We start from the raw sequence: 10,843 nt of genomic DNA, 5'->3' as shown, positions 1-10,843 counted from the left end.
AAAACAGGCAGCATATTATGCACAAATAACGTCAATAAAGCAGGCAACTACTCGAAGCAGCCTTTACGATGATCCCACAATGAGCCTGGCTTTACATATGTGTGGTTTATTGCAGACTTTTCATCAACAATGAGCTGTAGTCGATTATAACAAGCTAACGGGTAACCTCGAAAAACCATTGTCCACCTGCACAGATAATGTCCGTCTTTTGAATCGTATGGGCTCCTGTAGATCCTGGTGTCGTCCATGGGGGTATAGTTAGAGATCCATAGGGCATGGCAGATGCAAAGAGATAGCCTCCAAACAGCAGTTATTTTTCAGGCAAGAGCCCCTTCCAAGTGTCCGGTGTGGAAGGTTCGTCTCCAAATAATATCCTGTGTGGCCATGTTCACAAGTGATAAACAGTAGCTCCTTTCCAACAATTAAAATTAAAATGCACCGATCATAGTTTCAATACTGTGGAGACAACGAGCGCAGTGTTGTTGTGATGCCACAACGATGATGTGTGGAGGGGGCGTGTCGGAAAGGGTCAGAGGTTCTTAAAGAGACAGAGGCCTATTTCAAGCCATTTGCTATGGCCATTTTGAAAGAGCAATTTTATACAAGGCAGTTTACTGCAATTACAGACCAACAGAAGGTTTCGTTATCATTGTAGTGTGCTATAGACTGGTGCTATGTGGCTGAAAAAAGCATAATACCCCCTCTTTAAGAAAATAACAAATTAGATTCATTAAAGGCTATAAAAATATAGTAATGAAATGAATAAATGAATAAATACATTTTGTTTCAATTATAAAATAAATAATATGTGTTTCCATCACAACTTAAAAATGTAGCCAATTATACCTGGTGGTTACCTTGGTTTATACAAAATAAACTTAAATATTGGAAATTACAATGAGTTGGTAATTAAAGAGAAACCATTTTAAATTAGTATCTAAAAACAAAATAAAAAGTGTATGCACGGTGTTTGTTGCTGAGGGTTAAACCATCTTTAGTCTCCGCTTTGCCTTACAGTATGTGACCAGGGTTTTCTTTACCTTTGTGTTGCGGAGAAGGAAAATGAGAGCAGTGGTGATCAGCAGGAGGAAGACGATCTTCTTTTTGCCTTTTGCAATGTTTAAATCATCGAGCTTCATGCTGGTGCTTCTGCCCCTGTCACAACAAAGCAGTGAAAACATATTCAAAGACATACTAACCATAACATAACCCTGACTGGTTTCAATGATTAAAGGAATAGGCCACCGTTTTTACTTACTGAGATATCTTCTAACCTAACCTTAGCCGAGTTAATATATACCCGTCTGGTCTTTGTCCGTGCGCTCTGTCACGCAAACGGAACACATACGCAGCCTCTCCCACATGTCATATAGCTCCAAAAAAGCTCATGATAGAAGCTACCAAGCTCTTCCACGTGTTCCCTATTTAAATAAAGTTACGTGAAGTGTTCCTCCTAAAGACTTCCCCCCGCTCACTTCCGTCAATAACCTTTAGGAGTTACTGCGCGGGCGTTGTGCTCCTCGTATCATTACGCCTCACAATATAGTACTCCTTTTTATCTGCTTATAAAATCGACATGTTACATTTCTGTGTAAATATACTTCGCTTGAAAACACTTCACGTAACTTTATTTAAATAGGGAACACGTGGAAGAGCTTGGTAGCTTCTATCGTGAGCTTTTTTGGAGCTATATGACATGTGGGAGAGGCTACGTATGTGTTCCGTTTGCGTGACAGAGCGCACGGACAAAGACCAGACGGGGATATATTAACTCGTCTAAGGTTAGGTAAGAACATATCTCAGTATGTAGAAACGGTGGCTTATTCCTTTAAGTTGAGCAGTGTTTCAAAATGTTAAAATGATGTATTTTCCTCCCCCTACATGTTCAGCCATGTCCTGATGTGTAGAATGAGCTCAGACCTGCCTCTAAAATCCTGCACTGTCACTTAAAAAGTTGTTACTTCGGGCCTGAAGTACTGTCATGCATGAACTTAATATAGAAACTGCAGTTACACGTAAGTCCTGAGGTGGCAGTAGCAAGTGCAAAAATGTATAAAAATGACAACTTCCATCTAGTCCATTTAAAATAAATCAAATAATTGTATTCAATTTTAGTGTAGTTTTAACTGACTAAAATTCTTCTCTCATCTCTTCCTGGGTAGACAGCAGTAATCTTCGCCATTTGGCCATTTTGATATTCTTTCATGAGTACGATGTCTCCTACTTTAACATTTGTGTTTGTTTTTGTCCATTTCCTCGGAGTTAGAAGAGTTTGAAGATACTCCTGACGCCGGCGATGCCAGAACTCGTCTGCGAATGCTTGCACTTGTCTCCACTGTTTGCTGTAGAGGTCTTTGCTTGTGAATTGTCCTTGGGGTGGTGGGACTCCCACTTTCTGAGTGAGAATCATGGCAGAGCACAATCTGGAAGGTGAGTCTGGGTCAATTGAGACTGGGACAAGAGGTCTGGCATTTACGATTGCAGCTACTTCACAAAACATCATCAGTGAGCTGAGTTTTCTTTGAGCAGGATAGCATTCAGGATGTGTCTTGAAAGTCCTATTAGCCTTTCCCAAGACCCTCTTATGTGGGATGCATGGGGTGGGTTAAATACCCACTCACAGCTGTGATTGCTCAAAAATGTCTGCATTGCCACATTTGGTCATTTTTGACTCAGCCCTAGTTCTTTGGCAGCTGCCACAAAATTTGTGTGTCCAAGGAGACAATGATCTAAATGTGGACAGCCCATGTACTCATGCAGCAGAAGAGCAAAGTCCACCGTTTGCTTTCGGCCTGGCCGCCTCTAGTGTGTCTGGAAACAACTGGCCAGGAGCCAAACATGTACACTCCAACGTACGTGTAGGGGGGAGACAATCCAATCTTTATTGCTCTTTAAAAACAACATTGCCAAAAAGTCCAGTAAAGTCACACAAGTACTGTGGTGCAAGCCCATGAAGGCATTTAAAAACAAATAACACAATTTTAAACTCAATACGGAAGCGGACGGGGAGCCAATGCAAAGATTTTAAAATAGGAGATACAGTATCTTCAATATGAAATAAGAAAATATGTAAGTTTCATTCACTGAAGAAACAAGATGGCCGTCCCAAATGTACTGACTGATATTCAGTTAAATTGTAATATCTTCGAAATTATACCAGATTTTCTGAATAAAAAGAAAAAAGGAAAAACTCACTGTATATAGACTTAATCATTTATGTATAAACACATATTACATTTAATTTGAGTCTAATTATACTATAAAAAGAGAACGCAGTACATAGAACATTTGCCCCTCAAAAATTCTCACATCTGCTGCCATCACTCACTTGAGGACCATCTCAGTTCGTCAGTAAAGCGAAAGCGGTACCTGTCTCTTGGCTCAAACCTGAGATCTGATATATCGCCCCCTCCCTGCCTCACGCCTGCATGAGTTTCAGTTAATCTCTCACCGTTTGGTCACTGTGGAAAATAAATGCGTTTAAACCACTCTTCAACACGCTTTCACTTATGTCCAGTTCAAACATGTGGTGGAGTAGAAAGGGCAGATAAAAAAAAGCTAAAAAATGTAGTAAAAAAAATCATCATTGATACTTTTCACCACTATTTTCCTTACTTTTTAACATTTGACACAATACCTTTGGCAAAGTACGTAAGAGACTAAAAAGGAAAGTAAATGCATGAAATGCTCCTACCTTTTCAAAGTGTTTGCAGTGGATACAGACGAGTGAGGTGTTTCCGTGTATCTGTATCTGAACTTTCAAACAAATTATATGTTTAAGCTCCTCCTCTCTGACACTGTCCATCTGTTTATGGGGAGCAGTAGGATGTTCCTTGTTTGATTAACAAAAGGAAGACGTCATAACATGATATGGAATTGTTTGCAACCTTTAAGTGTAAAATGGTCACAACGTTATGTGGGGAGAGCGAGCAAAGTGAGACACTTTTTGCTTTGGTGGTTATTGTATGAAAACAATATAACATAAATACAAGGTTTAACCATTTACATACATGTTTGAATATTTTCTTATTGTTTACATGTCTGAAAATATTCTGGAGCGTATGGTTATCCCAGCTACCGCAAATGTACACTGTCGTGGTGTCCTTGGGCAAGACACTTCACACGACTTGCCTCCAGTGTCTGTGTACACTGGTGTGTGGGTGAGTGGTTCCTTGCTGTAAAGCACTTTGGGCCTGATGAAGGTAGAAAAGCCCATTTACCGTTTACCATGGTTTTACAGAAATGGTCTTAAAAAATAAAAGTTGAAAATCATAACATTGCAGTTTTCCACTGGAGATTTTACGCTGTTAGTGATAGTCTGGAAGTCTAAATGTTTTACACATTTTATAAAATGTGCCAAACTGGCCAACTGGTCTTGTATTTTGATGTACAGGTGAAACTCGGAAAATTAGAATATTGTTCAAAAGTTAATTTATTTCTGTAATTCAACTTAAAATGTGAAACTAATACATGATATAGACTCACTACATGCAAAGTGACGTATGTCAAGACTTTGTTATAATTTTGATGATTATGACTTACAGACCTGTCGTGACGGCCGTGGGTTTGGTCATGGCGTTATGGAAAATGAGGAATGTTCTGGTTTAAGTAGGGCTGCTCGATTATTGAAAAAATAATAATCACGATTATTTTTGTCATAATTGAAATAACGATTATTCAAACGATTATTTGCTCCCTATAAAAAAGGTCTTTATTCTATTTATATATTTATTAATAAAAAAAACTATGTTGAATATTTTCTGATTTCTGAACAGTCATAAAAGTACAAATGATTTAAAGTTTGCCTCGATTAAGGAGTCTGTTTCACACCTGACCCCTGCAGGCCAGCCCTCACACCTGCGCAAGCAAACTGAGCTGCACTGTTTGTTTTTAAGTCAGGCAAAAGCATGAGCCATGGCACGTAAAATGCGAAGGGGAAATAATCCCAGCGCCATGAAATATGCAAGTCTGCTTTGCAAAAAATTAAAAATTAAAATAAAAAATGGGGGGGAAAAATTAAGAAAAAATAAATATTTTTTTCCCCCGATGATGCTTATTTTGTAATCGTTTAGTGGAATAATCGACATTGTAATCTCGATTTCGATTAATTGCACAGCCCTAGGCTTAAGTAACATGCTTTGCAGAAGATTTGCATACATCATATTGCTTGGTTTAGATGTTGAGTGCATTATAGGCCTATGGGGAAACCATAGTAGTCATTCATAAGTACTCATGGAATGGTTGCTTTTAATTATCTCATTTATTTTAATTTTATTATGCTTATGTTTTACATGCTATAAGAAACAATATTTGGATGCAAAGTACATTATGGGAAATCATACAAGTCATTTATAAGTGCTTTGACAAAGTTAATTGTTGTATGTGATAAAACAAACATGTGTTTGAAACCTATTTTATGCAAAGTCAACGATAATTTTGTAATATGAATAAAGTTCATGACCATGAGCTTTTACTGTTGAACTTACCACCTTATGAAAATGAAGTGTTGGAATGTAAGCCTATAAAAAGAGGGTGTGGTTTTGTGGCTGATGGGGAAAGATACAACCACAGATTTAACTTTCAATTCCACGTGCCAGACATGCTGTCTGTAACCGGTTAGAACCGGCTGAGCAATTAATAAATATGCAAGCACTTCTTAGAAAACTAATGAATATTCAAAGAAATTCCTAAGAATAGGGGGGCTTACAGGCGGTTCCTCTTTTGAAGGTATATAAACTTGTGCATGCTCATTGCATCTTTGGTAGAATTTCCTACTTGAGCACGGCACGCTACTAAACACTGTAATTTTCAAACCTCTTTTGTACATTTTAGCTTTTTTGTGGTGGCTAGTTGCAGGAGTACAACCAGTCCTTATTGAGGATACGAACTGAGAGTGTAAATTGGATTTATTGAGACAACTGATTGTCACAAGCCAACTTTTATGCCTCTTCTAGATTAGGCCTGTAACCGTGGAAACAGCTAAACACAAATAAAGTCCCCTGAAACACAATTTCTGTTGCCCAGTGCTCATTGTAGTGAGACTACCTCTTACATTTAAAGTTATTTCCGAACATCTGACTGAAGACCTTCTTTGTTGGGGAGTAATCCCTCTTTCTTGCACTTTTCAAGTAAAGTCTTTCAGCCTTGTGAGGGTCACAACATTAGGGAGTCCACTGGGATCAGCTCCTGGTAGACAGAACAGTTGCTCGAGACTGCAGAACCCGACACACTAACCTGAGCACTGCCTGGATTGATTACAAGAAAGCCTACGACTCAATGCCAAATACTTGGATCATTGAATGCCTGGAGCTATACAACATCAACCGGAGCCTTCATTGCAAACTCGATGAGGTTGTGGAAAACCACCCTTGAAGCCAATGGCAAGCCACTTGCACAAGTCTCCATCAAAAGTGGCATATTCAAAGGAGACGCCCTGTCCCGACTGCTGTTCTGCATAGGTCTGAACCCCCTCAGCCAAATAATCAACAAGACTGGCTATGGATACCGACTCAGGAACGGGGCCATTAGTCACCTCCTCTACATGGATGACATCAAGCTGTCCGCTAAGAATGAGCGAGACATCGACTCACTGATCCATACCACCCGGATATACAGTGCAGACATTGGGATGTCATCCGGACTAGAGAAGTGTGGTCGGATGGTGACTAAGAGAGGGAAGGTAGTCCACACAGAAGGGGTGTCACTCCCAGAAGGAACAATAGCAGACATTGAGGACAGTTACAAGTACCTCGGAATCCCACAAGCAAATGGAAACCTCGAAGAGGTGACAAGGAAAGCGGCTACGGCCAAATACCTCCAACGAGTAAGGCAGGTCCTAAGAAGCCAGCTTAATGGCAAGAACAAGTCCCGGGCAATAAACAGCTACGCCCTGCCAGTAATCAGATACCCTGCAGGAATAATAAGTTGGCCAAAGGATGAGATACAGACCACAGATGTTAAGACGCGAAAGCTCCTAACCATGCACGGAGCGTTCCACCCCAAATCCAGCACTCTGTAGGCTAGCCGTAAGGAAGGAGGCCGAGGACTAGTGAGTGTGAGAGCCACTATCCAGGATGAAACATCCAAGATCCATAAGTACATCAAGGACAAGGCTCCAACAGATGACGTGCTCAGTGAATGTCTCAGATAATGGGGAACAGAAGATGAGGTGCTGGAGGTCCCGTCATGGGAGGACAAGCCCCTACACGGCATGCACCACCCAAACATAACTGAAGTGGCGGATATTCAGAAATCCTACCAATGGCTAGACAGAGCAGGACTAAGAACAGCACAGAGGCACTCATCATGGCTGCACAGGAGCAGGCCCTGAGCACCAGAGCAATAGAGGCCCAGATCTACCACACCAGACAAGACCCCAGGTGTAGACTGTGCAAAGAGGCCAACGAGACAATCCAGCACATAACTGCAGGGTGTAAGATGCTGCAGGGAAAGCCTACATGGAGCGCCATAATCAAGTGGCTGGTATAGTGTACAGGAACATCTGTGCAGAGTATGGGCTGGAAATCCCAAGGTCAAAGTGGGAAACACCTCCAAAGGTGGTAGAGAATGACCGAGGCAAGATCCTGTGGGACGTTCAGATACAGACGGACAGAATGGTGATGAACCAACCAGACATTGTGGTGGTGAACAAAGAGCAGAGGAAAGCCGTTGTGGTCGACATAGCAATACCAAGCGACTTCAACATCAGGAAAAAGGAACACGAGAAACTAGAGAAATACCAGGGGCTCAGAGAAGAGCTGGAGAAAACCTGGAGGGTGAAGGCATCAGTGGTGCCCGTGGTCGTTGGGGCACTCGGGGCAGTGACCCCCAAACTGGAGGAGTGGCTCCAGCAGATCCCAGGAAATACATCAGACATCTGTTCTAGGAACAGCAAAGATACTGCGCAGAACCCTCAAGCTCCCAGGCCTCTGCCCGCGGAGGGTGAGGGAGGAAGTTTATATATATTTATATATATATATATATATATATATATATAATTAATTAAAAAAAAAAAACATCCTCACCCTTAATTTATTTATTGTTTATTTACTTACTGTTATGTATCTCCCCAACTATCATTAACATTCAGCCTCTGTTTTCTGGGCATGTGTTGGACAGAATCATGTCAACCATGAGTTTGATGATTTCTGCTGGAGGATGAAGGTTATGAGGAAGGTAATGGGCCTGTACCATCTCCCAAGCTTCCAACAAGAGAACACCTGGATGGTTGAAGACGGCCCGGAGCACCTTGTCCCGCTGCAGGGAGAACCAGTCACTGTTGTACAGGCTTCCGTGCACGTTCATGTCTTTCATGTTTGCAGTCCGGACGATCACCTTAGTGCCTGGAGCTCTGTTTAGCAAGCGTCCCACAGCCCTGCGAATGGCCATGAGCCGCTGATAGTAGACCTCCATGGGGAAAGAGTCGAAGTGCGCCCAGACGCCCACCACCACCACGGTGTCCGGTCCGCCGTTGAGTTGGTCCAGTTCGTTCGCCACGTACTGCATCTGAGACAAGTTGATTTTGTAGTTGCGCAAGGGAGGGCCGTGGCAGCGGAAGGTCATCATGATGTCGTTGGTGTGGTCGACAGCCAAGAACGGGCCACACTGAGGTGTACTGTGCTTTTCAAACCTCAGCAGATCTGAAAGAGAAAAACTCATGAAAACAGGAATGTAGTGCTGATTCCAAGCCTTGAAGACCTTTGTATTTTAGGAAAAGTGATTATTCTGTCATTTCATCATGGACAAGGCGCCCTCTGGGATTGAGATTTATTGTATCGTTTAAAAAAACAGACTCCAATTTTTTACTGCTCAACATCTAGTTCTGCATCAGTTCAATTGAAGTTTATTTGTATAGCACATTTAAAACGACAACAGTTGACCAAAGTGCTTCACAATAACAACAGGTGACATAGAAATAAAATAAAAGTAAAAGATAACAGGCCAAGATACACTGAACTAGCTAGTATTGAAGGAGGTGTGTTTTCAGTCTGGACTTGAACTGTTCCACAGACTGAGAGGACCTGACAGACAAAGGAAGACTGATCCATAGTGAAGGCTTTATCTCCTCTCGTTTTTTGTCTAGTTTTAGGAACATCCAATAAGTGCTTGTCAAATGACCTCAAGGCTCTGGATGGTGTACAAAGTTGCAACAGATCACTCAAATAAGACGGGCCCAAGGAGTGGAGACATTTAAAGAAAATCAACAAAAAAATTGAACACAAAAACTGTCAGGGAGCCAGTGTACGGGGCATAAAACAGAAGTGATGTGCTCACGCCTCTTTGTGTTAGTCAGGAGATGGGCTGCAGCATTTTGTACACTCTGCAGGCACTGCAGGGAGCACGGGCCTAATCCAATATACAAGGCATTACAATAATCCAGACGCAAAGCTACAAATGCATGGATCGCCTTTTCAAAATCATGTCGAGGAAGGTAGGACAGAGTCATCATCAGAATTCTACTGTCTACTACACTGAAGTCATTGAGTAGGTAAAAAAAAGCTTTACTTGGTAGTTTTTTCGTGATGAATTCGTAGAACTGTCTGGTGGTGGAGTCTCCAAACATATGCAGCTGTTTACCCTTGAGGCAGGCAGTAATGACCGAGGCGTTATTAAACTGGTGAACTTTGGGGCCTCCAAGTGGCCGCCATTCGTTTCCGTAGTAATATCCAGAAGGTTCCGTTGTAATTTTCTTTATCTCACCTGCACAAAGAAAAAATAGATGATTAAAGATAAATCGAAGTATTTGAGATGTTGTTGATATACATATTAAACAATTTTGGGCCTAGAATGGAACCTTGAGGTAAACCACACACAACTTGACTGATAATCACCAATTTTCACACATTGTTTTCTATTTGTTTTAATAGCTGGTAACCCACTGTTGTGCTAACCCTAATCCCATAATGTTCTAATTTATTAAATTAATATTTCATAATTTGTTGTGCCAGGTCAATAAATAACCCTATTGCATATGTCTTGTAATCTACAGTTGTTGAGTGATTGATCCTAAAACCAAACTGATTATCAGAGAGTAATTTATACTTTTCTATAAAGCTGTCAAGTCTAGAATTTACTCAGAAGTCACGTCTCGCTGGTGTGGATAGAGCCCATTCAGCCCTTCACTTTAGCGGTACCTCTCACTGCAAAACAGAACTGGGATACCCCTTGATCTCTCGTGCATGCACAGAATGAAGGGGAACAGCTAAGGCAAGGGCTAAAACGTTCAAATGGAATAAGAACCAACTCCAAAATTAAAATGTTTCAATTTTTACCTGCTTTTGGCAAAATTGTGATTGTCACGTTTCCCAAGTCCTGAATGAAAACTTTCATGTTGATGCCCCTAGAAAAGACACAATGCTTAATAGTTGCACAAACAAGTGCATGAAAATTTCAAGGAATTTCGTCCTGGAAAACTATAGCACAGTTCACAAATCAACAAACTGCACCAAGACAGCTGCGCCAGCGTGTGACGTCACGGGGTGGGAGGTCAGGTGAGGGAAAGTGCGGATGAAGGTAGTGGCCTTTTATAGGCAGGAGGGGTAGCGCACCCCGAACTACCACACTTACTAGAGCACATTGTTATAGTGTGTGCTAGAGATGCGCGGGTCGGCTTTTTTTCTGACCCGCACCAACCCGACCCGCTGTAATTTAAACCTGACCCACCCGACCCGGAGAAAAGCCTCTCAGTTTGCCGACCCGATCCGACCCGCGCACATTAAAAAACTGCTGCATGAGTCACGCTGCAGCTGGATATCACTCAAACGGGAGCGCGTCACGTGACGCCGAATTTACAGGAGAATTAGCACTTGATGCTTTGTTTTGCTACTTACTGCACCACTGAGGA

General features: G+C 41.7%; 1 protein-coding gene across 1 annotated transcript in view; it reads right to left on the bottom strand.

Moving 5' to 3' along the window:
- Positions 1-8,085: 8,085 nt before the first annotated feature.
- The window catches only part of LOC306961014 (NXPE family member 3-like), a gene marked incomplete at both ends in the record, with an annotated part of 42,921 nt that continues 40,163 nt past the window's right edge, over positions 8,086-10,843 (bottom strand). The window contains 2 exons of the mRNA XM_079553623.1: positions 8,086-8,639; positions 9,505-9,699. Coding sequence (XP_079409749.1) covers positions 8,086-8,639; positions 9,505-9,699 — 749 coding nt within the window. The remainder of the gene's footprint in view (positions 8,640-9,504; positions 9,700-10,843) is intronic.

Source organism: Gobius niger (genome assembly GCF_951799975.1).
Source record: "Gobius niger genome assembly, chromosome: 3".
Classification (NCBI taxonomy): domain Eukaryota; kingdom Metazoa; phylum Chordata; class Actinopteri; order Gobiiformes; family Gobiidae; genus Gobius; species Gobius niger.
Note: the sequence above shows the minus strand (reverse complement) of the source record. Positions and strands in the feature narration are given on the sequence as shown.